Below are 24,837 nucleotides of genomic sequence, written 5' to 3'. Positions count from 1 at the left end.
CCTTCAACGTAAACACATCTTTCGACTTCGATGTGTAATTTCTAGTTCCGCCCTTGCTCTCAAGATTATGATGCAATGATAAAAAAGGTGTAATAGACTTCTTAGACAATGATGATTTAAAATCTCACCCAGAATATATTACATTTGGAGACTTTGAAATTTTTATGATGTTGGATCATTTGCTAGATCTTATTTTTGCTTTTTGATTTATTCTGATGACCGATAAAATTTTTTTATAGGATCGGATCAAAAGTCTAACTATCTGAATTATAAAAAAATAGATATCTATGCATCAAAGTTGCTAAATTCAATTAATTCAAATAAAAATAATATTTTCTAAATATGATTTTTTAATTGTTAAAATAAGTGAAAATTTTAAATGTGAAGCATTTGACATTATAATATTTAAATTAAATATCTTACTTTGGTGTTAAATTTTCTTATGGAATTTGAAACTTTCAGGGTGTAGCTTGAAAATTTCCAGCTATGAATGACACAACGCGAGTTTTCACAAATATTGAGGAGTAAAGTGAAATTTCTTCGGCTATTTCAAAAGGGCAATTTAGTCATCTCAAGTGAGATGCGTCGATTCATGTTCTTTGGATGAACGCCACCCACCTTCGCGTGCGTTCCGATAAGAGAGAATGGGGGCAGCGAGGGCGCCACGCTCCTGCGTCGTCCTCTGGATCCCTTTCTCCGCCCCGCTACTGATCGGACCGCGTCTGGTAGGCTCGCCGGAGACGAGATCGAGAGCCGTTTCGTTCGCAGAAGCGCCGATCTGAGGTAACCCTCGCCCATTTATATGTTCTTCGCCTTCGATAAGAATTATCGTGTCGTTCTTTTTCCAAGTGATTTTGGGGGGTTATAATCACAATGCCTTAAGAATCTCCTTTTCGGAAGATCGATAAGGTGATTATTTTCCTGGCAATCCGCGAATCTTGGAATTCTCTGGATCATACTTGTTTGATAGAAGTATTTTTGGAATAAAAGGGTTGTCTTTGTGTTAAAGCAAACGATTTGAGGAATTTTGGGGGCATTTGGTAAAATTGAATTTCTCTTTCCAAACATTTGGGACCAAAGGTGGGGTTTGTGTTTGATAATGGACGTTGATGGTGGAAAAGTATAGCCAATTGCATTCATCGAAGAGCGATGTTTTACCAGAGAGGACAAGGGATGATAGCAAAAAAGAGTTTTGATTAGTTGTTGGTAGATTTGCTATTTCTAATTTCTTCAGTCTTCTATTAAAGTTTAGACATGAAAAGGGTAGATTGTGCAAATTATCATAGTGATGAAAACAACAAAACACTAAGTTGCAATAGCTTGTGTACAATAGGAGGATACCTGGCCAGAAGACATGAATCGTATTAACTTTATAAGGTTCCAGGTAGCTAGAGAATTTTATGCCCTTGCATCCCCCCATGTTGTGACTGTTGTCTTGCTCACTTCTTCATATCCAGATATTATCTATGCATTTGGATAAGTATCCTGTTTATGCTTTTTCGATGTGCTGAAATCCACAAGCTGCTAGTTCTGATCCTATCTTGGTGCTTTCTAGTTACCTCTGCCTCTGCACTCCTGTCTAAACGCTTTCATTTCTTAACTGTCTTTCACCACCATGCATCAAGGTGGATTTTCTTGCTTTTGTAAAGAATATCAGCCACATCTGTATTTGTATTACGTGTGTACTCTGCATGATTTTAGTTTTTAAGCTAAGCCTTTTGGTTTTAGTTGTGTTGTTTGATTTTCAGTTACAAGATGATTTTAAATTTTCATGTTTATCTTTCTTAGTTACTGACAAATATTGACTGTGATAAGTGGGCACTTCCAATCATCCTGTTCTTTGATTGAGAAATGTACACATAGAAAGGAGAGAAGAGGATAATAGGATCCTTTCCTTCCTAGAGAAGAATCTCGTTAGATATTCTCACATTGCCCTAAAATCAATAGCAAGCGCAGTCACAAGATCTGGTTTCTTTTGAGTGGAAGTATGCAATTTGCCCATGTGTGTTAGCACTTAACAATTCGTCATGGTTACTTTGTTTACCTTTCTTCACTTTTTCCCTTTTGTGTCAGTATTTGGCATTCTTCTCATTTCTTTATGTTAATGGCTGTAAACAATATATAAACTTACTCGAGGTATCTACTTCTGAGAGAAACTCATCTCAGAGTATTAACTTAGCATACTTTCTTCATTAAAGATACTCACAATGCTCTATTCAATCCTAGTTGTTCATACTTAATTGTTGTTATTTATTTCATCTAGCAAATTTTTTCCTCACCGACTATTCAAGCTACAAGTATCATACTTTCGTGGATTTTTTTTTAAATATTCTGCAGATTTAATGCTTTCTTGTGGAACTACTGTAACCTATCCCATGGAGTTTGTTTCTAAATACATAATTTTGCTTCATGCTCTGATGATGTAGAATATAATTGATAACTGTTGATTAAGTTTAATTGCATGGTTGGCTATTTTGAAAGCTCCCATGCTTAGAGCTTGTTACTGTAACGAGCTGTGCAAGATTTTACATATAGTGAAAGACAGAAAATTTGTGTGTTAAATTCAAGTAATCTTTTCTCGGTTTGAACTAGCATGGTTCTTATTTTCATTAGCACAAGTGGTTTCCTAGTCCTTTTACAGAATTTACAGACTCTTGGTTAACTGTTTCTGAACTTGCTATCATTAGTATGTATTTTCCGGTCAGTTCAGTATCCCTTTGGATTGCTTGGATCATAAACCACTTTACAATTGAATGTAGCAAAAATTCAAAGGTAGATAAATTGCACTAGTATGTAGATCAATCATCTATCAACCGACACCCTTGATTTGTTTGAAAGAAGAATCACAACATACTAAATTTTGTTTTTTTGTTCTTGTTATGATGCATAAATGCATAGTCTCTTAATCTGTTTGTGCTGAATGACAGGATTGCTGAAACGATTTGAATGAGTGCAATGACCGGTTGATCAAAGATGAAGCGGATGCTATCCCGAAATTCTCACCCATTGTGGTGGGACAGACATATTAGCCCAAAAAACTCCAAATGGCTTGCGCAAAATCTTGAAAGTAAGAACACAAAACATAATGCTAATCCTCTTCTCTTAGAAAAAGAAAGGAAAAAAGCAAACTATAAACTGTTCATATTTCTTTGGATGCTTCAAAATCTTCCACAAAGTAGTTTCTGTTTATTAATTCGTAAAAGCAAACTAGAAGTTTACATTTCTTTGGATGCTTCAAAATCTTCCACAAAGTAATTTCTAAAAGCAAACTATAAATCTTTGGATGCTCCAAAATCTTCCATAAAGTAGTTTCTGTTTACCAATTTCTAAAAGTGAACTAGTAGCTGTTTACATTTCTTTGGATGCTCCAAAATCTTCCACAAAGTAGTTTCTGTTTATCAATTCCTAAAAGCAAACTAGAAATTGTTTACATTTCTTTGAATGCTCCAAAATCTTCCACAAAGTAGTTTATGTTTATCAATTCCTAAAAGCAAACTAGAAATTATTTACATTTTTTTGAATGCTTCAAATCAAAATCTTCCACAAAGTAGTTTCTGTTTATCAATTCCTAAAAGCAAACTAGAAGTTGTTTACATTTCTTTGAATGCTCCAAAATCTTCCACAATGTAGTTTCTATTTATCAATTCCTAAAAGCAAAATAGAAGTTGTTTACATTTCTTTGGATGCTCCAAAAGTTTCCACAAAGTAGTTTGTGTTTATCAATTCCTCCTTGCACATGCATAGATGCTAGTGAAAACTAATGCTAAGTATCTATGTGATCAGTTTAAGATTCTCTGATTGATAAAATTTGGTTACATGTTTCCTTGACATGAATTTGAACCAGTTCAAGCATCTTTCTCTGCAGAGATGGACCGGTGTGTCAAAAAGATGCTGAAATTGACTGAAGAGGATGGTGATTCATTTGCAAAGAAAGCTGAAATGTACTACGAGAAGCGCCCGCAGCTGATTTCCCATGTCGAGGAGTTCCACCTCATGTATCGTGCTCTGGCTGAGCGTTATAACCAAGTAATCAGTGAGCTCCGCAAGAGCTTTGAATCAGATCTAAAATCTCAACATTCATGGAATGGATCTGACTATCTCTCAGATCCATCTTCTCCTTCATCTGTCCACGTTTCAGAGTTAAAGCTTTCTCCCGAACGAAAGGTGCTACAGCCCCAGCTCATTCCAAGGGCTGCTGGGTTTGATTTCTTCCTTCCATCTAGATGCAGGAAGGACAGTAATGGTTCCTTTACTTACACAGAATCTGATTCTGAGCCAGAGCTTGAAGAGATCAATGAGGAAAGTGGAGATGACTTTTCCTTTAGCCGGCAACGGAGGATTCACAAGCTAAAATATAAGCTTCAGAAGGCCAGGGAGAAGCTTAAAATCCAAGAACACAAAAACCAACATCACGACTGCAGCCTTAAAATTGCATCCTTGGAGGAAGATCTATCTACTGCAGATGAGAAACTTCAATGTGCAGAAACTGATATCTGGAATCTCAAAAATAAGCTTGAGATCGCTAATGCTTCTTTAGGCACTAAGATCACAGAGTTAAATTTGGAAAAGGAGAAGGTTTTCGAGTTGGAGGAAAATATTATGGATCTGCGAGAAGAAATCTTTGGCCTTTCGCATGAAACTGTGATTCTAGAGGGTGCAACAAAGTCTGCTGCTAGGCAACTCAACTCCGAGCTATTGGATCATGAATCCTTTGTTGAAGAACTCAAAAGTAAACTAAATTTTGCTGAAGTAAAGTTTATCCATGAGAAGTCCATCCTTGAAGCTTCAATTGCAGACTTGGAAGGTGTTAACAAGGGACTAAAAACTGAAGTAGAAAAGGCGGCACATGACAAACTGTTACTCAAACTCTGCATTTCTGAGCTGGAACATATGATTCATGACCTGAAAGCCTCAAACACTGATTCTGTTGACAGAAGTTTGCAGGAGAAGTCAGAACCTGAGGATGATCTTTCTTCCCTCTCCCAGTCCAATTCACTCCTTGAACCCCGGCTTGCAGCGCTACATAACGAAATGAAGCAGCTTGTAGCTGACAAAATTTGTGAATGCAATGAGAAACAAAAGCTAATTGCTGCATTGAATGGAAATCTAGATGCTCTAAACCTGAAAGTCGCCATTCTGACAACCGAGAAACAAGAACTCTCCAAGATACATTCCCTTCTCAATGACCGGCTACTGCAGATGAAGCAGCAACTGCATCACTTGCACTTGGAACGCGCAAAGCTGTTCATGGAGATCCAAACGAGCAATCAAACTACTTCAGATTTGAAATCAAGAATAAAAGAGCTTGAGGAAGAGGTAGCCAAGCAGAAGCTCACAATTTCAGATGGCGAGGAGCAAAAAAGGGAGGCAATAAGGCAGCTTTGCATCTCACTAGAGCATTACTGCGACAGGTATCATCAACTCAGGCATTTGTTGCTAGGTGATTATCTTGGTTAAGATCAATTTTTTTCTTCTTCTTCTTGTTGGTAAGAGGAATGCAAACCTTGGTATAGAAGTTTCTTGTGTTCTTTTCAGTATCAGGTGCTATTCCAATTTGTCAGTCAAATTGGAGTATCAAACTGTACATGCATCTACTTAGAGATAAGATATATCATCGAAAGATGTAACATGATACTTAGAGAACCAGGTTTTGCTTGATTAGATTGTACATGTTTGTCCTTCTCAAGCAAGAAGAGTAGAAATGTTAGCAATACCCTCCTCCGTCGTGACCACAGTTTTTCGATTTACCTCTTCATAGATGGTCGTGGGACCGACCGTGTGAGGCCACTGGCATGGCGGATTCCACCTTTATGTAGAAGAGTTGAAATGTTTTATCCCTTTTAGCTAGCCTATTCTTGTCTAAATAATCTTAATGTATGGCATTGGGCTAATCACAAATAAAACCAAGATGGTAAGATGATCATGAATACTAAGGTTTAATTTTTTTAAAAAATAAAGATAAATGTATTAATATTCAAAATGAGTACAATTTCCCTCAGTTATGTTATCATCATGATTGACAAAGTGTCAGAAGAAGATTCTTAGAGTTCTAACAAGTAAAAAAAAACGTCCAATTTATTTTTCATTCTAACAATACTCCTATTTCAACATTGTTGTACCAATTACAGAGTAACTATTATATTGTGTTAAAATAATAAGGCAGACTTATTGAAGTGGACAAAGGTCGAATTTCTCGAGGCACCTTCCTGTAGTGGCCAACTGCAACTTCCTGATTTACCTCTTCATAGATGGTCATGAAGCTGTTTGTGTAAGATTGGGATGACAGATTCTATATTTTTTGTTGAATTGTTAAAACAAACTAATTTAATTTGATGAAAACACTATATTTAAAGTACATTTATATTAAAAAATTATTTATTAGTTAGATCAAAATTACTTTTAGGATTTAAGTTTAGATTAAAGGGAGTGAAAATTGAAGAAAGAAAATTAATATTAGATGCTTAACGATTGCTTACGAATGAATGTGTAGGATAACAAAACTATATATGTTGTACATCGTGAGCATCTAATATAATTTTAATTTTATTTAATCTAAATATTATATGCTAAATTCGAATCTTGAACTCTAAATATTATATCCTAAATCTTAAAAAAAAATTTTAAAAAAAATTTAAACTTATATTAGGGACTCATGGAGTATGTAATGTAGTATATTAAATGCAGGTGTAGGTGTAGTATATTAAATTCTTATATATATATATATATATATATAGGAGAAATGATATCCTGTGCGATCCATACTGTGCGACCTATGCGCGACATCACCGATCCACCGCCACTCTCGCTTGGCCGGTCGCCGCCTCGGGTGTGATCGACGTGCCGCTCATCGACGCTCAGTCTGGCGTCGGATTCCAACCGGATAGTGGTCGGAATCCAATATAATTCGGTCGGAAACAGTGAAATCACGCGGTCGGCAGTGGCGCGTCCGACCAAATTCACTGTTTTCGATCAAATTCGTCTGATTCCGATCCACTATCCGATCGGAATCTAACGTCAAACGGAGCGTCGACGAGGGGCGCGTCGATCGGGCCCGAGGCGGCGGGTCGGCGGTGTTGCGCACGGGTCACGCAAGATATCATTTATCTATGTATATATATATATATACTCTTAGTATTTTTTTTTTTGACAAGCTGAAGTTTTTTTTTTTACTTTTAATACGTTTTTACTAGTGTTGCACAGCTAAAATAAAAATATTTTTAAATAAAAAATTTAATGGAGCATTATTGTAATTATCTATATATATATATATATAATCACGTGCCTCGCGGCGACTCCTACTAGGCGGCGTCTCGGTCGCCCCTCGCCACTCGATTGGTCTATGGCGTGCAGGCAACAAACAGTGCGCCAAAATTTCCATTTCCGTTCCTTGGCGCCGCACCCGCACGAAACCAAAAGAGGACATTTGATCGAGCACGTCTCCTTCGTGCTGCTGCTGCTGCTACTGCTGGCGTCGGCGGCGATTCCTCCCCCGCTACCGCAATGGCCATGGCCCTCTCCCTCCCCTCGCCCCCTTCGCCGGCGTGCCGTCGGAGGCAGCGGCTCCCCCGCGCCGCCCTCGTCCAGGCGCCGCCCGCGCCTGCCTCCAAGTCCGATGCCGGCGGAGACGGCGCCGGAAGAAGTCGGCACTACGCCGTCGTCCCCCGAGACCGCGCCGAGGACATGCAGGCGGAGGCGCGCGCCATGGCGCGAGCTGCCAATGTCACAGTGTATACCCCCGAGCTCCTCTCCGCCGAATACTCCTCTAGGCCCTTCAAGGTAAGCCGCGCTTTCTTCCTCTCCTCGCCTGTTGGAAATCGGTAATGCCAGTCGCGTTCGGTGGTAGGTGGCCTCGAGGACGGCGGAGATCTTCATGGCGTTGGGCGCCTTCGCTTTCAAACTACTCGCCGATCGAAGGCAAGGGCAGTTCGACCGGCGGAAGCGGCAGCGGGCGGCGGAGCTGACGAAAACCCTAACGCGACTAGGGCCGACGTTTGTGAAGATTGGGCAGGGCTTATCCACTCGTCCCGACATCTGTCCGCAGGAGTACCTCGAGGAGCTCTCCGAGTTGCAGGTAGGTTTCTTCCTATCCACCCCTAAAGATCTCACCTTGTTCATGTTCTCAGCTAGTTTGATATTGCCCCTTGGAGCAGGATGCACTCCCAACGTTTCCAAACGAGAAGGCATTTGCCTGTATCGAGTCTGAATTGGGAGCGTCTCTCGAGTCCATGTACTCAGCCATATCGCCGGAACCCATTGCAGCTGCTAGTCTTGGCCAGGTCTACAAAGCGCAGCTTAAGCAAACTGGCCGGTTTGTCGCCGTTAAGGTGCAAAGGCCAGGGATTGAAGAAGCCATTGGGTTGGATTTCTACCTTCTCAGAGGTCTAGGCTTTCTTGTGAACAAGTATGTTGATTTTATTTCCAGTGATGCTGTTGCTCTCATTGATGAATTTGCTAAAAGGGTCTATCAGGAACTTAATTATGTTCAGGTGCAAACTCGATCATGAATCTTACCTTGTTATGCTTTCTTGAATCTAGTTAGTGGATCAATTGTTCGATCATGTTTATATACGCAGGAAGGTAAGAATGCTCGGAGATTTAAGAAGTTTTATGCTGACAAAGAAGAAGTGTATGTGCCAGATATATATTGGGATTACACTAGTGCAAAGGTGCTCACCATGGATTGGGTGGATGGGGTTAAACTTAATGAGCAAGAAGCCATTGAGAAGAGAGGTTTGAAGATGTTAAATTTGGTTGATATAGGTATTCAGTGTAGCTTGAGGCAGTTGCTCGAATATGGCTATTTTCATGCTGATCCTCATCCTGGTAATCTACTGGCGACGAGGGAGGGCAAATTGGCTTTCATTGATTTTGGTATGATGAGTGAAACGCCGGAAGAAGCAAGATCTGCTATAATTGGTCATGTGGTTCACATGGTTAACAGGGATTATGATGCTATGGCTCGTGATTACTATGCTTTAAATTTTCTAACCCCAGATGTAGATGTATCTCCAATTGTGCCCGCACTGAAGAATTTCTTTGATGATGCACTTAACTCAACTGTAAGCGAGCTCAATTTTAAGACTATTGTGGATGGTCTTGGAAATGTTCTATATCAGTATCCTTTTAATGGTGAGTTTTCCTTGTCCCTGGTATTGTCATTGCAAATCAACTGGTGTGCTCTACTAAGCACTTAAAAATTCTTTTTGGCATTGGCAAATTTGTTAACTTTTCGTCTACTGCAGTCCCAGCATACTACGCGCTAATATTGAGGTCGTTTACAGTGCTAGAAGGTCTAGCTCTTTATGCTGATCCAAATTTTAAGGTGATCGCTGCTTCATACCCATATTTTGCTAAAAGGCTTCTGACTGATCCTAATCCTTATCTTAGAGATGCTCTAATTGAATTGTTGTTCCAAGATGGCAGATTCAGGCAAGCAATTACCATTGTTCATTTGTCGGAATGTCTTTTGTCTTGACCTATTTGTAGTCGGTACCTTGTCGGATTAATATGCACGATATCTCTACCTTACATGCAGGTGGAATAGGCTTGAGGACCTTCTTGTTCAAGGACTCAAAGATCAAGATTTTATTACCAAGGATGCTTTGCAATCTGTTTTGAAGCTACTTCTGGATCCCAACGGGGAGGAACTTCGAGTACTTGTTGTGAAAGAGGCAGCTCAGATCACCGAAGCTATTGTCTTCGGTTCGATGATGGATACATATGATTCCATGCCTGGCTTTATGAAGGCTGTGGTCAGTAATGGCAATACAAATGGACCTTTTAAGCTAAGCGATGGTGAACAAGCAAGGATGCTAGAACTTAGAGATACCGTGCTCCGAGTGTGGAGTCTTTTGAGATCTTCAGATAGTTTTGATCCAAGCCTCTTGCAACCGCTTATACAGGTACTACCTGTAACTTTGTCTGGTGTTCTATTAACCATGTAGTATCGAATTATTGAAAATATTGTGGAAATAGAATTCAAGAAGATCCAAATAAGTTTAAATGATAAATAAGCAGAGATGTTCTATGACAAGTGGACTGTAGTTTCGGTGTTTCGCACAACAGCAATGATGAATGTTGAATGAGGTTTTTTGCCATTTAAGTTTGCTCCAACATAGAATTTAACTACTATTGTGTGCTACTATTTTGGATGCATAGGTTTTGTTGTTTATAGAACTATTTGAGGGGGCGGCTATATGAATCTTATCCTTGAACATGTTGATATCATTTTGTTAGGAGAAAATAGAAATCCGATGATGATGACGATGAAAATGAAACATGTAAATAGTTAAAACTGAGGCAACAAGTTGTAAGTGTAACAAAGTTCAGAACCTACAGACTCAGTTGCTAAACATCTCATTTTACAGGTTCTGGAAGAACCAGAAGCTCGCAAACTTGGTGGCCGTGTTGTCGGAGGAGTTACTCAACGCCTGTCGGCCCGACTGCTCCAACAGCTTCTCAGATCTCCGACCACCGGTGCCGCTGCTATTCGATGACCATCCCGCCCCGGAAATGATAGAATGTAGACTCAAATGTTTGTACAGAGAATGTCGTTCAGCTACTAGCTCTTCATTTGTGTACTTGATAACAAAACAATACCACAATACTTTTTTGTTTCTCAGTTATACTTCATAAACAAAGAACTGTATTGGTAAAAAAAGATGTGTATGCTTCACTATTTATATCGGTTTAAAATGGATTGATAAAATTTTAACTTAACTTGCTTAAATTATTTGGTAAGGCGAATCAATTTGATGGGTTTAACATAAATTCATGGCTCTACCTAGGATATATTATATCAGAAAAGTTTGATTCTAATGGTCAATCAAAAATTTTCGTGAGATCAGATCGATCATCTTCAAGATTAAACCTTTGTAGGATCGAACCATTATCATCCAAGATTAATTGGATTGTTTAACTTTGATGATTGATGAAAATTTTATATAAGACCAAATCGATCACCTATGAATTAGTTTTTAAGGACTGATTATTTATATTATCAAATAATAATAATATCATTTTAACAATTTCAATAATTTTAAAAGCAAACATTTATATTTTTCATTCAATAATTTGTATTGTCAAAAGCTGATGAAAATTATTCTAAATAATTTTAGTTAAAATTATTTTAATGTTAATTAAAATTATATTTTTATTATACTAATTTTGGTCAAATTTAGTATGGAAAATATTGTCGAGATATTTTTCTTTTCTTAACAATTTCCGTAACTATATATACTCTAATTTTCATCCCCATTTTTCTCCGTCTTTTCTTTCGCGTGTATATTTATACCCAACGAAAGAGAAAAATCGGAAGCGAGAGAGGGAAGGAGCATCGTCGCGTCGCCGCCCGTCGTCCCTCGGCCTGCCGGCAATCGCGAGGGATCGAGGGAAGAAGGCTCCTCGTCGGACCCTTCGTCAGATCTGACGTTTCCGTCGCGAGATCCGTCGTCCAGCGCGGGATTTACCCTTGCATTTTGCAAGTTCGGCGACCGGTTCGTCTTGGTTCCGAGGAATGAGGTGAGCGATCTTCCCCGTGGGCTCTGGAGGTTGCTTGACGGCGGGCGGTTTGGTTTCGTGGATCGAGGAGTGAAGAGATGGGCGAACTCGGGGGGTTCCAGTTGGGGACCGTCGGCGCGCTGAGCTTGTCGGTGGTATCGTCGGTGTCGATTGTGATATGTAACAAGGCGTTGATGAGCTCGCTTGGCTTCATATTCGGTATGTGATCTGATCATGCATTTCTTCTACTTCTTTCTTCGTTGCCTTATATTTATGATTGAGAGCGACCTGTGGCTTACATACCTCGGTTGGAGATGATTCCATTCATGCAGTCTATTGTATGTTTATAGGTTTGTTAAATTCAGGCAAAAGTAGATCCTCTGGTGGCTGATTCTGTTTATTTTGCGCCTCATTACTTTCAGTGTTGGGAATCATTTGTTTTTCATTTATAGTGATTCCTTAAAAGTTTTATGACAATTTCTTAACAGTAAGAAACAGTTACTTAATATGAGTATGTAAGGAGCTCAATCTGCGCAAAATTGAGCTAATGGAGCATTTGGGTTTTCAATTCATGACATATCTACAGTTCTTAGGTTGTTGTACTTTTCTGTCTTTTACTTGGGATTACAATTTTTAGATAGTAATGGTAAAAGAAACTCTGAAGACCAACCATGAATTTTCACAAGAAGCACATTCAGTTACAATGATTCATCTCCATTTGAAGAGCATATAGATTTATTTAACATTACATGGAAAAGTGCTAAGCTCAGTGATCATTTTTCTTTGGATTCACTTGTACATTTGATCCAAAGATGGAACAAACTATGTTATGTTCTTATTACAAATATTAATATTCAGAGGCTAAGAAACTTGACCGACTTGAGCATTGTATTTTAGGAGATTTTATAGCGCTATATATAAATGTAATAGTTTGCCTTTTTCTAATAGAAAGTCAAATATGAAATGGAATATGCTGCACCCATTCTTTATTCTTCAGGAATTCTATGTCGTTAAAAAATGTTGTCTTAATCTATCTCCATTGTCAGAGTAATATGACCTTGTGTAGGGTTCAATGAAAGGAAAACTTCCATGTAGCCTAACCCTAATAACTAGGACTACCACGGCTAGATGATGATGATTTTATATACTTGTCTACACAATAATGGAAGAAAATGTTTTTAATCTGAAAATGAAGACAAGATCTTGGTTGCAAATGTTATACATGTTGATTTTCTTGTACAATATGGTTGGAAGTCAGGCATTCTTCAAACCCCTCTGTTCCTTGATATCATGGAACCCTAGAAGTTCGTATGGATGATCTGATATCATTGAAATATTTATCTCAAGGATAAGTATGTGAAATCCGAGATTTATTTGGATCTTAATGTTACTGTACTTTGCATTGTCTGAATTGCTGAAGATAATCACCAAAAGAATTGTCAAATTTCATAAAATAAGCTGCACATTGTTTTACTAAATATTTGCTGATAAATAGTCTATTAAGCATATATTCTCTGTTATTGTCAGCTACTACCTTGACAAGCTGGCACCTATTGGTTACCTTCTGTTCTCTTCATGTGGCATTGCTGCTAAAACTATTTGAGCACAAAGCTTTTGATCGGAAGGCTGTCATGGGTTTTGGAATTCTCAACGGAATCTCCATAGGTCTATTAAATTTAAGCTTAGGCTTCAATTCTGTTGGCTTCTATCAGGTACATATGATTCTGCTAATAATAAGTCATACAATCGTAAACATCTTGACATTTTCTTAAATTTTTTTAAAATCCATTTAGATATATGCTTGAATCAGAATCAAGGTATATTCCTACTAAAATGTTGAAGATGTTGTATTGCTTTTGCATATGCTTTGTTTTCCATTCTGTTTAGCATGCTACAAGAAACAATGTATCAATCTTGACTTTCATTCTTCCATTTTTCTCTTAGATTTAACTTACTGGAATTGTGATTAAATAAAGACTCTGATTTCAGAATATTTCTTAACACATTAAATTGCAGAATCATGGATGTGCTGTAGCAAATTAACAATCAGAGAAATATTAGATGAGCTTTGATCTTGTAACAAAATTTTTGAGGCAACTTATGTCTTGGAGGAGGGAATATTTTGCAACATTAGGTTTGTTTTGGTGGTGGAACTGGAACTGAATGTAGATCTCTAGATCTAAATAAGGGAAAGTAATTTAGAACCGAACAATCAGTTAGTAAGAAGGTCAATCTTTTCTAGGGACAAGATGTGGAATAATAGTATGGAGGACTATTGCTTTTAGCATTTGTTTCAATCCTATATGACATTACGAGTCACTTGATTTATTTTTTTGAGCAACCAAATACATTTACTTCCTTTTCAGAATCTATGCTACTCATATGTGATATTCAGGAGCAGTTTCTTTACAACTTTCTTCTTGATCTTCCATTTATAGATGGTTTGGCTCTTTCTATTCATTGTACGGAATATGGATTACCTTTGATCAGAGCATGTAAATTGAATGAAGATTCAGTTTCAGTGTGTTTATTTTCTTTATATCCTTGTTAGAGATTAATTTCCATTGCCGCAACTAGCTAAGTATTTGTCAAATATGATCTGCTATACCTTATAAGGATTTTAGTTGATGACACATTCCATACATGTATGAGAAACTATTAGCAAGATTCTACCTGCTAAATAAATTGCAAAAGAACTAAATGCTGAAACTGATGATCACTGATGAAAATTAAACCACCATTTTTTGATGGAAACAGGTTTAGATGATTATGTGATCTTATTCCTATTGGTGTATTGACGTTTCATAAAGTCATAAACCATTTTTAGCTGCAATAGTATTTGCTATAGAATCTCAAAATTTTCTCTGTTTATTGTCGTTTTGACTCACATGATTGACTTACCATGCAGATGACAAAACTCGCAATCATTCCTTGTACTGTCTTCTTGGAGACTGCCTTTTTGTCAAAGAAGTTTAGGTGTGGTTCCTTATTTTCTTTTGTTCTTCACTTTGAAACTTTTTTTTCGAGTAGTGATGAAATCAGTACACTGCAACTCTTACATTGAGCATTTCCCTATATCTGTTTCTTAGGTTGTAGAGTTCCTTCAGAATGATATCACCTGTAATTGGAACAACTTCATACATATGTGATGTTTTAGTTATAAACTTGCTAATAATGCCCTCTATTACTTTTTTTTCCCCTTTACAACTAGCATAATATTAGGCTTATTGTGATTTTGATGGCATCAGAAACATTTTGTGAATGTTATTTCTACATTATTTTCGAAACTAACATTATCACTAAAAGCAGATTCTGAAAATTCTTTTTGACTGCCTGTATAACCTCTTACCTCGACATAGGCCATATTCTTCTCCCTTGCCTTTAATCTAATTGAGATTGGCAATTCATTAGTAGAATAAATATATTGAATGCTGTTTGCCTGGAAGAACTCTCAGGTAAGTTAATGTATAGTTTATGCTAATTGCTGAAATAGTATTTATCTGGGACTCTAAACAGTAAATTTTGCTTAGAAAATGTTTTCCCTCAAACAATATTCCTTTATGAAATGCTATGATTACACACAGAGAAAACATTATTGAGTTGCAATTACTGATTTCATAGTTGTTTTCCTTTTAAAAACAGATTTTGAGTGACACCAGTTAACTCAATTTTTTAATTAAAGAAGCATTCACAGACTTCATAGTTGTTACTCGTTAGACATTGTAGTCTAGCTCATTCATGACTGAATCATCATTCTCAGCTAATATTCTGCTGTATTCACATTCAAAATTAATATCTCAGTTGCAGTGCCATGAAAATATAATAATTTTTTCCAGTTGTAATATTATTATGAATAGAGATGCATTTTCTTAAACTTCTGCAAATCAAATTCTCGCCTTTCTATATCTAGATTGTCTATCAGATTGATATATAATTCTATTGATTGTTATTTTGTATTTTGTATTTTGTACTGCAGTCGGAGTATCCAACTCTCACTTTCTGTCCTCCTATTCGGTGTTGGAATCGCAACTGTGACAGATCTGCAGCTTAATTTGCTTGGATCTGTATTATCTCTCCTAGCAATTGTTACAACTTGCATTGCACAAATTGTATCCTTTTCTTTATTCCATGTGGGAATCTAATGAATTATAATACTCAGTCACTGAACTTTTTGCAATGATGTTCACCGTTTAGTTTATACATATTTTCCTTTTTGGGTAATTAATGTATTATAACAAAAATGGTTAGTCTTGGATTTCACAATTCGAATGATCAGATTGCTTAATTTTCATAGGAAGCCAGAACATGAAACATAATCTTACTGTTAGTTTTTCCATCCACAACAGATTTTCTTTTGGAATTGTTTTGTATTTGAATATAAAGGAATATCAGGATGACTTACATTGTGGTACATCTGTATGTTTCTAATGTTTTCTGTAGCCATCAGTTGGGGACAAATCAGTCATAATATTCCTGATTGGTTTAGGTTTTTCTATTCTTGTTTTAAACCTTAATCAGATGCTTTCAGATGACAAACACAATACAAAAGAAGTTCAAGGTCTCTTCTACACAACTTTTGTATCAATCCGTTCCGTATCAAGCTTTAACGCTCTTTGTATCCGGTCCATTTCTTGATGGGCTCTTGACAAACCAGAATGTGTTTGCATTCAACTACACTCCTCAAGTTACGGTAAGTGATCTCTTTCAAGTTTCTATGTGAACATATGCAGTTCTCGTCTGATGCTTCCATTTTCTGCTTGTAGATTTTCATTGTGCTTTCATGCCTAATATCAGTCTCGGTCAACTTCAGCACATTTCTTGTGATCGGAAGGACATCGCCTGTGACGTATCAAGTTCTTGGTCATCTCAAAACATGCTTGGTTTTGACATTTGGTTATGTCCTACTTCATGATCCATTCAGTTGGAGAAATATATTCGGGATCTCAGTTGCAATTGTCGGTATGGTTTTGTATTCTTATTTCTGCACAATTGAGGGCCAGCAAAAAGCTCGTGAAGCGTCATCGCAAATGTTACAGGTACGCCTTCTATATTTCTGATGATCTTTTTATTTCCTGATTCTACCAACATTGCGTAATCATGATTCTTACTCCAGCATCAATCAATTATCGATCCCTTCGACTAATAAGTATTTTCCATCTAATCTACTCTTGGGACAGTTGCCTAAGCACGAGCCTTACCACAAAACATGACTTTTAAAAGATAGCAAGCAAGTCGGGAAATTTCAATTTTTAAGGATTTCGGCAACATAAGACCAAAAGGTATATGCATCGGCCATGATTAGGAAATACCAGCTTTTATAGCATAGCGTATATTAGGATTCATTGCCTTGATCACTGTTCTTAGTAGCCGTGGTGCCGGATAATGCCCTTTCGTGTCGTTGGATCACACTCGAGTTCATAGCACACATTGGTTCTTTAGCATCTGATCAAAAAACCATAGTGTATAGTTTTAAAAACTGAAGTAGATGAAAAATTGCACTACTCGTTATAGAAAACCGCGGGATACATAAAAATCATGATATATGAGATGAAGAACTGAGTACACCCGCGGAGAAGTTCTCCGTAGATTTGTGTTTGTACTACGTTACGAGTCATTAATCTACTCTCTTTTCAATTTTGCCAAAATTGCCACAGGTGAAAGACGACGAATCTGAACCTTTGATCAGAGTTGAAGCTGGAGCTGCAATAAACAGTGACGGTCCTTTGCCAACACCAGTCTGGAGCTCCGACAAAGATTTGCGCGCCTGAGTATTGCTCCAATGTACAGAATCATACCTGCAGATCTCAACTCTTCTTAGTGTGTAGCAGTGGCGGTCGGAAAAGAAGACTCCAACATTCTTCAAGTTAGGGAACGACTCTGCTTTCGATTTGGAAGGCATTTGTTTACGCAAATTCTCTTGCGGAATCTTATCGAGATTCATACCGGATATTAGCAGAGAATGCCAATTGTTCTTCTGCAACATTTGTAACTCAAACGATTTGCGGTTACACTCTGAAAATGGACTGAGAACCAGCTGGTTATTGTTCAACTTGTTACTCGTTTGCTTCTTCAAAAAGGTCCTATGTATGAGGACTAAATGCAGCTGTGATGATTCTTATTTGTTATCATCTCTTCTCTTGCAAGAAAAGAAGAGTGAATGATATCCCCTTTGTCGATATCCGGCGAGATTTCGGTTGTTTAGTTTGCTGCGGTGTTACGGAAGGAGAATCGAAGGTGTAAAGATGAACGATCCCTTCATTCTCAATGAGCAATCGTTGTTCTCGTGTCACCCGATAAATTTAGGTCGCTCTCAACTTGATCTTCATGTGTTTGCCAAGATGAACATAAGAGAACCTCTTGATAAAGAATAAGAAGAATACGACTCGTATGGGATTGACTTCCAATGGTTGATTGAAAGTAAACTAAGCAAGTTATTCGTATCATCTATCACAAAGTACAAATCGATCGTAAATTGTTCGTATAATTTATCACAAAGTAAATCACTTGATAATTTTGGACACTCCACGAGATGGTAGCCATCAAGGAATCTTTTCGGGGACAAAGATGAGGGCAATAATTTGCTCATTGCTCTAACTTTGTCTAGTTGTTTCGTCACCTTCTCCTCTAACTTCCAAGTGAATCGAACCTAAGTACATACCGAATGCAAATTATTCGTATCGATCACAAAGCATACCCCACGCGAAGGTAGCCATCACATAATCGAACATCGGTTATCCTTTTTACTAATTGTATTCCATGAACAAAGACACAACTTATTGTAGTGAGATTGAGACCTTATTTGTTTTGTGTGAGTTGGACTAAGCCTCTTGTAGGACAAACTCATGTGGGAGATGGCCTACTTGTTTGTACTAACCGTCGAACCGGGTTTAACTTGATTGGACACGAGAATATTGTATTTTCATTTTAACCCTTCAAAGTTAAAGAATATAAAAATTTTCCTTCAAATTTGGAGTTTAATTTTGCTTTTGTATTATCATTTTTTAATATATATATATATATCTCGTCTTTCTTATTTTTTTAGTAAATAAAATGAAATGAAAATTTTTTATAATAAAAGTAAAAAAAATCTAGTGAGTAAATTCAAGTAAAAATATTGCCATTTGAAATCCATTTGTGAAATATTGATGGTAGCAATGCCTAAGAATATTACTCATTTTCATTTTAGCCCTTCAAATTGAAAGAACGTAAAATTTTCCCTTCAAAATTAGAGTTTGATTTTGCTTTTTTATTATTATCATTTTTTAAAAAAATATAAATTAAAAAGCATTTTTTGCTCATCTTTCTTATTTTTTTCTAGAAAATCAATTGAAATAAAAAGTTTAATAATAAAAGTAAAAAAAATAGGAAATAAATCCAAGTAAAAATATAGTGATTTTAAATCCATTTGTGAAATATTGATGGCAAAAATCAAAAGAATGGGAGGCATTTTGGAAAAATCCCTAAGAATATTACTCATTTCATTTTAACCCTTCAAATTTAAAGAACATAAGATTTTCCCTTCAAAATTCAAGTTTAATTTTGCTTTTGTATTATTATCATTTTTAAAAAATAGATATTAAAAAACATTTTTTTCTCATCTTTCTTATTTTTTTCTAGAAAATGAAATGAAATGAAAATTTTAATAATAAAAGTTTTTTTAAAAAAATCTAGTAAGTAAATCCAAGTAAAAATATTGTCATTTGAAATCCATTTGTGAAATATTGATGGCAAAAATCAAAAGAATGGAAGGCATTTTGGAAAAATCCCTAAGAATATTCCTCAATATCATTTTAACCCTTCAAATTTAAAGAACATAAGATTTTCCCTTCAAAATTCAAGTTTATTTTTGCTTTTGTATTATTATCATTTTTAAAAAAATAGATATTAAAAAACATTTTTTTCTCATATTTCTTATTTTTTTCGAGAAAATGAAATGAAAATTTTAATAATAAAAGTTTTTTTAAAAAAAAATCTAGTAAATAAATCCAAGTAAAAATATTGTCATTTGAAATCCATTTGTGAAATATGGATGGCAAAAATCAAAAGAATGGAAGGCATTTTGGAAAAATCCCTAAGAATATTACTCATTTCATTTTAACCCTTCAAATTTAATGAACATAAGATTTTCCCTTCAAAATTCAAGTTTATTTTTGCTTTTGTATTATTATCATTTTTAAAAAAATAGATATTAAAAAACATTTTTTTCTCATCTTTCTTATTTTTTTCTAGTAAATAAAATGAAATAAAAATTTTTATAATAAAAGTAAAAAAATAAAATCTAGTAAATAAATCCAAGTAAAAATATTGTCATTTGAAATCCATTTGTGAAATATTGATAGAAAAACTCAAAAGAATGGAGGCATTTTGGAAATATGCCTAAGAATATTCCTCATTTTCATTTTAGTCATTCAAATTTAAAGAACATAAGATTTTCCCTTCAAAATTCGAGTTTGATTTTGCTTTTTTATTATTATCATTTTTAAAAAATAGAAATTAAAAAACATTTTTTTCTCATCTTTCTTATTTTTTTCTAGAAAATAAAATGAAATAAAAAATTTTATAATAAAAGTAAAAAATAAAATCTAGTAAATAAATCCAAGTAAAAATATTGTGATTTGAAATCCATTTGTGAAATATTGATGGCAAAAATCAAAAGAATGGAAGGCATTTTGGAAAAATCCCTAAGAATATTCCTCAATATCATTTTAACCCTTCAAATTTAAAGAACATAAGATTTTCCCTTCAAAATTCAAGTTTATTTTTGCTTTTGTATTATTATCATTTTTTAAAAAAATAGATATTAAAAAACATTTTTTCTCATCTTTCTTATTTTTTTCTAGAAAATAAAATGAAATAAAAAATTTTATAATAAAAGTAAAAAAAATAAAATCTAGTAAATAAATCCAAGTAAAAAATATTGTGATTTGAAATCCATTTGTGAAATATTGATGGCAAAACTCAAAAGAATGGGAGGCATTTTGGAAATATCCCAAAGAATATTCCCCATACCAATAATAGAAAATAAGTAAATAACAAACAAATAAAGGGCCATTTTGTAATTCTAAAAATAGATTTCTATATTAAGGAATCTACCGAGCATTCCGAGACAGCGAGGCCGAAAAAGAACCTTGAGGTCGCGAGCCCTCCGAGGTTTCCGTCCACACGAGCGATCGCCTCCTCCTCCTCCTCCTCGAGCTTTGATTCTGCATCTTCTCGCCAGATCTTCCGGAGCTACGTTGCGGTCTTCTCTTCTCTCCGCCTGAGGAATTTTTGCGGGCAAAGGTAAGAATTCTGCTCGATTGCGGGGTTGAGGATGTTCCATTTCGTTGATCGTGTTCGAATCCTCGTGTTGTTGATCTCTAGGAACATAAACATTTCCCGATGCGTCGACGATCTGTTTTTCCAAAATGGTTTTCGTAAAATAGGTTTTCCTTTTTGTTCCCGTTCTTCTTCTGCTGCTTACTTTTGTCTAGTTTTCTCAGCACGGTGCGTGGGTTCGATCGGCCATTTGCAGAAAAATATTTTGCTGTAGATTTGTTCGACAACAATTTTGCAGTAGATTTGTTCAATAATTTCTGGATTTTTTTTTGTTTAGGTATTTCTTTTCCATGAGAGAAGAGTTTTGTTTATAGTATTCCCATTTGCCAATTCATTTCATGGATGCAATATTCGTAGCTCATCGCTTGAACAAATCCGATTAGTTTCTTCGAGTATTTCCCTTTAATTGTTATATCTGGTGCTAATATTCTGTTTTCCCATGATGATTAGCATTTTCAATAATTTGAATCAGTTCTAATCTCTCTTTATTTTAATACATTGTTCTACTGAAAAATTATCATGTTTGCTGCTCTTGTGTGACCTTCCTCATTATGAATGCTTCCTTGCAAGTTGAAGACTATGCTATTGCTATAAGGGTCCCCTGTTGTTTAAGGCCTCCTCTCTTAATTGTCCTTGTTGAGGTCCCATGAAAAGAACAATTCCAACTTTACCATTACAATCATGCTTGCTCAATTATAACCATGTTCTATCGAAACATTATTCGAGTGCACATAGCCGAGTTGGTCACCACAGGGTAGATTTGCATAATTGAATAAGAATCGAATCTCAGCAAAGTCGTGGAAATACCCTCTCATGTGTGGACTAGCTTCTGTTTCCTGATTTACTCCCTCCCAATGTCGTGGCTCCGTCTTTGTGAAAACTTCTAGAGTAGTTTCCCTTTGCTATTGTGTGTTGTTACTATGGATTAGATCTGGTAAATAAGTTTCCTTTTCCTTGATTGTCAACTATTAGTTTCTTTCAAATTTTAAGATGTCCTGCTGATAATTGGAAGATAACTTTCAGGGAATGCTGAAAGATGTGCTTGACCGTAGGGGAATTTTCGTCTAACAAAAATGCTTTTGTTGATTCATCTGAAGTCTGTGTGTTCATCCTAGATGATATTGGACAGCAAAACAACATCCACCATGTTCTCCACACAAGATTTTACAATGGAGTTAGAAACATTCAAGAAGCCGTCGTGGTAGACCGCGACCTTGGAGAAGACGGTTGAGATAACTGCAGTGAATATCCCCTTGTTCTACAAAGTATCCTTGTTCTAGGGTGAGGGAATCTTACTGCTGTAGATTATTTGTGTTTCCATAAGATGGAATTAGAAAACAAAGGAAATGTGTTGATGCGCAAGTATGAGGTTGGAAGGATGTTAGGGAAAGGTACTTTTGCCAAGGTTTACTATGCGAGGGACTTGAAAACTTCCCAGAGTGTTGCGATAAAGGTGATTGACAAAGAGAAGGTGTTTAAGGTTGGACTTATTGATCAGATTAAACGAGAGATATCAGTGATGAGATTGGTGAAGCATCCAAACATCGTAGAGCTTTACGAGGTCATGGCCACCAAATCTAAGATATACTTTGTTCTGGAGTATGTCAAAGGTGGTGAGCTGTTTAACAAAGTCGCCAAGGGCAGACTTAAAGAAGGTGTCGCCCGTAAGTATTTTCAACAGCTGATCGGTGCCGTGGATTTCTGCCATAGCAGAGGTGTCTACCACCGCGATCTGAAACCGGAGAACCTTCTGCTTGATGAGAATGAGAATTTGAAGATTTCAGATTTTGGGTTGAGTGCTCTTGCAGAGTCGCGGAGACAGGATGGTTTACTTCATACAACTTGCGGTACTCCTGCTTATGTTGCTCCTGAGGTGATTAGTAGAAAAGGATATGATGGAGCGAAAGCTGATATATGGTCTTGCGGGGTGATTTTGTTTGTTCTTATGGCTGGTTATCTCCCATTCCATGATCCAAATCTCATTGAATTGTATCGGAAAATTGCAAAGGCAGAATTCAAATGTCCCAGTTGGTTTCCCTTGGAAGTTAGGAGACTGCTTGCACAAATTCTCGACCCGAATCCTATTACACGGATAACGATTCCAAAGATTATGGAGAATCCTTGGTTTAGAAAGGGAAACCATGGAGGATCAAACGGGAACAACAAAGAAACTCAAGAGACTGATCAAGACAAGATCAATGAAGTTTCAGATTCCCAGAGTATCAACATGATAGAGGAGAGGCCAGAGGTTGGGAAGTTGACAAACCTAAATGCTTTCGACCTTATCTCTCTTTCAGATGGATTCGATCTTTCTGGCATGTTTGAGGAGACCGACCACAAGAAGGAAGCAAGATTCATATCCCACCATTCCGCGTCTTCCATAGTCGCGAAATTGGAGGAAATTGCAAGATTCTTGAACCTAAAAGTGAAGAAGAAAGACAACGGGACGATGAAAATGGAAGGAACCAGGGTAGGGAAAAAAGGAGTTTTAGCCATTGACACAGAGATCTTCGAGGTCACACCCCTCTTTCATCTGGTAGAGATGAAGAAGACAAACGGAGATACCTTGGAGTACCAGAAGCTGTGGAAGCAGGACATCAGACCGGCTCTTAACGACATCGTATGGGCATGGCAAGGAGAGCACCAGCAGCAATAGGCTTCGCCGAATTTGATGTTAGCACTTCACTCTTACGGTCGTTTGGTTCTATGAACTCGTTGCAAACTGTTTAACTCATTCGCAAGATAAAGCATATAGCTAGATAGATATCGAATTCGGTTTTGCTGTTGTAGTGATCAATCATGTCTGTTTACTTGTCATACTCTGAAACTGTTATCTCATAGATCTAACCATTTAAATGCATTTCATTTCAGGAATTCCTCACAAGTTCAAAGATCTTGCTGGTGATCCATTGCTGTTAGGGGCCCTTCAAGGAGAAACTGATGGTGAACTCTGCCCAAAATATCAGAGGATTGTGGGCCAGATGAAGCTATTTTATGAGGTGTTTGTGAGTACCAACTACCAACTAATGATTCATGTTTACGTACTTTATATTTGGATTTAAATTTAATCTAATGAGGACTATTAAAGAATAGTTTTGTGTTGTTGCTTTGAAGTAAAGTTCTAAGAAGAATAGTTTGTCAATGTCTCTGTCTCTGTCTCAATTATTAGGGTAGAATGAATGATTGTGTTTTAGGCAATTATTGGGTAGTTGGATTCCATAAGGCTCAAAAGAAATCAATTGAACTAAAGTTAGTTTTTTTTAAAAAAAAAAACATAGAAGAATCAATTTACTTTATGAAAATTAGAAGGGCATTTCAAATTATGTAAATAGGTAATTCTATTTCAGTGTTGTTGTAGTATCTATTACAATACGTTAAAAATTAATTATTTTATTTTAATCAAAATATTTTTATCAATTTATTAAAATTATTTAAATTTTATTAAAATCATTTTAAATTGATCAAAATTATTTTAAAATAATTATGATAGCTATCGATTATAATTGAATCTTACACTCTAAATATTATTATATCAAAATATTTTTTATCAATTTAATTTAAATTATTTAAACTTCATTGAAATCACTTTTGTAACCTCTATTTATATAATTGTTACAATACTACATTAATATTGTATGAGTTGTCATATATTATAGCAGTCGTAGAGTATTTATCACATGTTGTAGAGTATGGTTGTAATACTTATTATGTAGTTGTTATATATTGTAGTAGTTAGTTGTCACTACTACATATTACAACAGTCAATTATAGCTGCTATAACAATGATGAAAGTAAAAAATATTTTCACGATAAAACATATGATAGATAGGGCTATGAATGAGTCAAAACAAGTTAAACTTTGTTTAATAAGATAATCGAGCCAAACTAAGCCTAAAATGATTCAAACCATTGACATGATTGTTTAAATTTGATTTGATTTTTTTGTTGAAATTATTATTCAAACTTAATTTAATTTCTTTTTTATAAGCTTGAGATTGATTCAAATTTAACTTGATTCGT

The 24,837-nt window shown here is 36.0% G+C and overlaps 4 protein-coding genes across 4 annotated transcripts; all 4 read left to right on the top strand.

Moving 5' to 3' along the window:
• Positions 1-694: 694 nt before the first annotated feature.
• Positions 695-5,583, top strand: LOC141844540 (protein NETWORKED 4B-like). Its single transcript, XM_074732574.1, has 3 exons — positions 695-783; positions 2,928-3,067; positions 3,866-5,583. Exons 2-3 carry the CDS (start codon positions 2,974-2,976, stop codon positions 5,455-5,457), a joined length of 1,686 nt encoding a protein of 561 aa, XP_074588675.1. The 5' UTR covers positions 695-783; positions 2,928-2,973; the 3' UTR covers positions 5,458-5,583.
• Positions 5,584-7,476: 1,893 nt separating this feature from the next.
• Positions 7,477-10,616, top strand: LOC141844323 (protein ACTIVITY OF BC1 COMPLEX KINASE 3, chloroplastic-like). Its single transcript, XM_074732360.1, has 7 exons — positions 7,477-7,776; positions 7,844-8,071; positions 8,151-8,486; positions 8,574-9,129; positions 9,243-9,429; positions 9,536-9,902; positions 10,368-10,616. Exons 1-7 carry the CDS (start codon positions 7,501-7,503, stop codon positions 10,494-10,496), a joined length of 2,079 nt encoding a protein of 692 aa, XP_074588461.1. The 5' UTR covers positions 7,477-7,500; the 3' UTR covers positions 10,497-10,616.
• Positions 10,617-11,330: 714 nt separating this feature from the next.
• LOC141844096 (UDP-xylose transporter 3-like) lies at positions 11,331-17,597 on the top strand. Its single transcript, XM_074732093.1, has 7 exons — positions 11,331-11,718; positions 13,027-13,211; positions 14,408-14,475; positions 15,476-15,608; positions 16,028-16,189; positions 16,263-16,535; positions 17,154-17,597. The coding sequence occupies exons 1-7, from the start codon at positions 11,598-11,600 to the stop codon at positions 17,265-17,267; spliced, it is 1,056 nt and encodes a 351-aa protein (XP_074588194.1). The 5' UTR covers positions 11,331-11,597; the 3' UTR covers positions 17,268-17,597.
• A 3,025-nt stretch (positions 17,598-20,622) lies between these two features.
• LOC141843770 (CBL-interacting protein kinase 18-like) lies at positions 20,623-23,963 on the top strand. Its single transcript, XM_074731801.1, has 3 exons — positions 20,623-20,781; positions 21,841-23,490; positions 23,689-23,963. Exon 2 carries the CDS (start codon positions 22,142-22,144, stop codon positions 23,471-23,473), a length of 1,332 nt encoding a protein of 443 aa, XP_074587902.1. The 5' UTR covers positions 20,623-20,781; positions 21,841-22,141; the 3' UTR covers positions 23,474-23,490; positions 23,689-23,963.
• The last annotated feature ends 874 nt before the right edge of the window (positions 23,964-24,837 follow it).

This window comes from Curcuma longa, chromosome 13 (genome assembly GCF_044706935.1).
Source record: "Curcuma longa cultivar G26 ecotype Majalengka, Jawa Barat chromosome 13, ITB_CL_G26_1.1, whole genome shotgun sequence".
In the NCBI taxonomy this organism is placed as follows: Eukaryota; Viridiplantae; Streptophyta; class Magnoliopsida; order Zingiberales; family Zingiberaceae; genus Curcuma; species Curcuma longa.
This window is presented reverse-complemented; position numbering and strand designations above follow the sequence as displayed.

Bases quoted from the DNA above. Each gene is read 5' to 3' on its own strand.
- LOC141844096 (XM_074732093.1), top strand. From the start codon at position 11,598: ATGGGCGAACTCGGGGGGTTCCAGTTGGGGACCGTCGGCGCGCTGAGC. The intron at 14,476-15,475 runs GTGTGGTTCCTT...TTTGTACTGCAG, and splicing joins TTTTTGTCAAAGAAGTTTAG to TCGGAGTATCCAACTCTCAC. The intron at 16,190-16,262 runs GTAAGTGATCTC...TTCTGCTTGTAG, and splicing joins ACTACACTCCTCAAGTTACG to ATTTTCATTGTGCTTTCATG.
- LOC141843770 (XM_074731801.1), top strand. From the start codon at position 22,142: ATGGAATTAGAAAACAAAGGAAATGTGTTGATGCGCAAGTATGAGGTT.
- LOC141844540 (XM_074732574.1), top strand. From the start codon at position 2,974: ATGAAGCGGATGCTATCCCGAAATTCTCACCCATTGTGGTGGGACAGA. The intron at 3,068-3,865 runs GTAAGAACACAA...CTTTCTCTGCAG, and splicing joins GCTTGCGCAAAATCTTGAAA to AGATGGACCGGTGTGTCAAA.
- LOC141844323 (XM_074732360.1), top strand. From the start codon at position 7,501: ATGGCCATGGCCCTCTCCCTCCCCTCGCCCCCTTCGCCGGCGTGCCGT. The intron at 9,130-9,242 runs GTGAGTTTTCCT...CGTCTACTGCAG, and splicing joins ATATCAGTATCCTTTTAATG to TCCCAGCATACTACGCGCTA. The intron at 9,430-9,535 runs GCAAGCAATTAC...CCTTACATGCAG, and splicing joins TTCCAAGATGGCAGATTCAG to GTGGAATAGGCTTGAGGACC.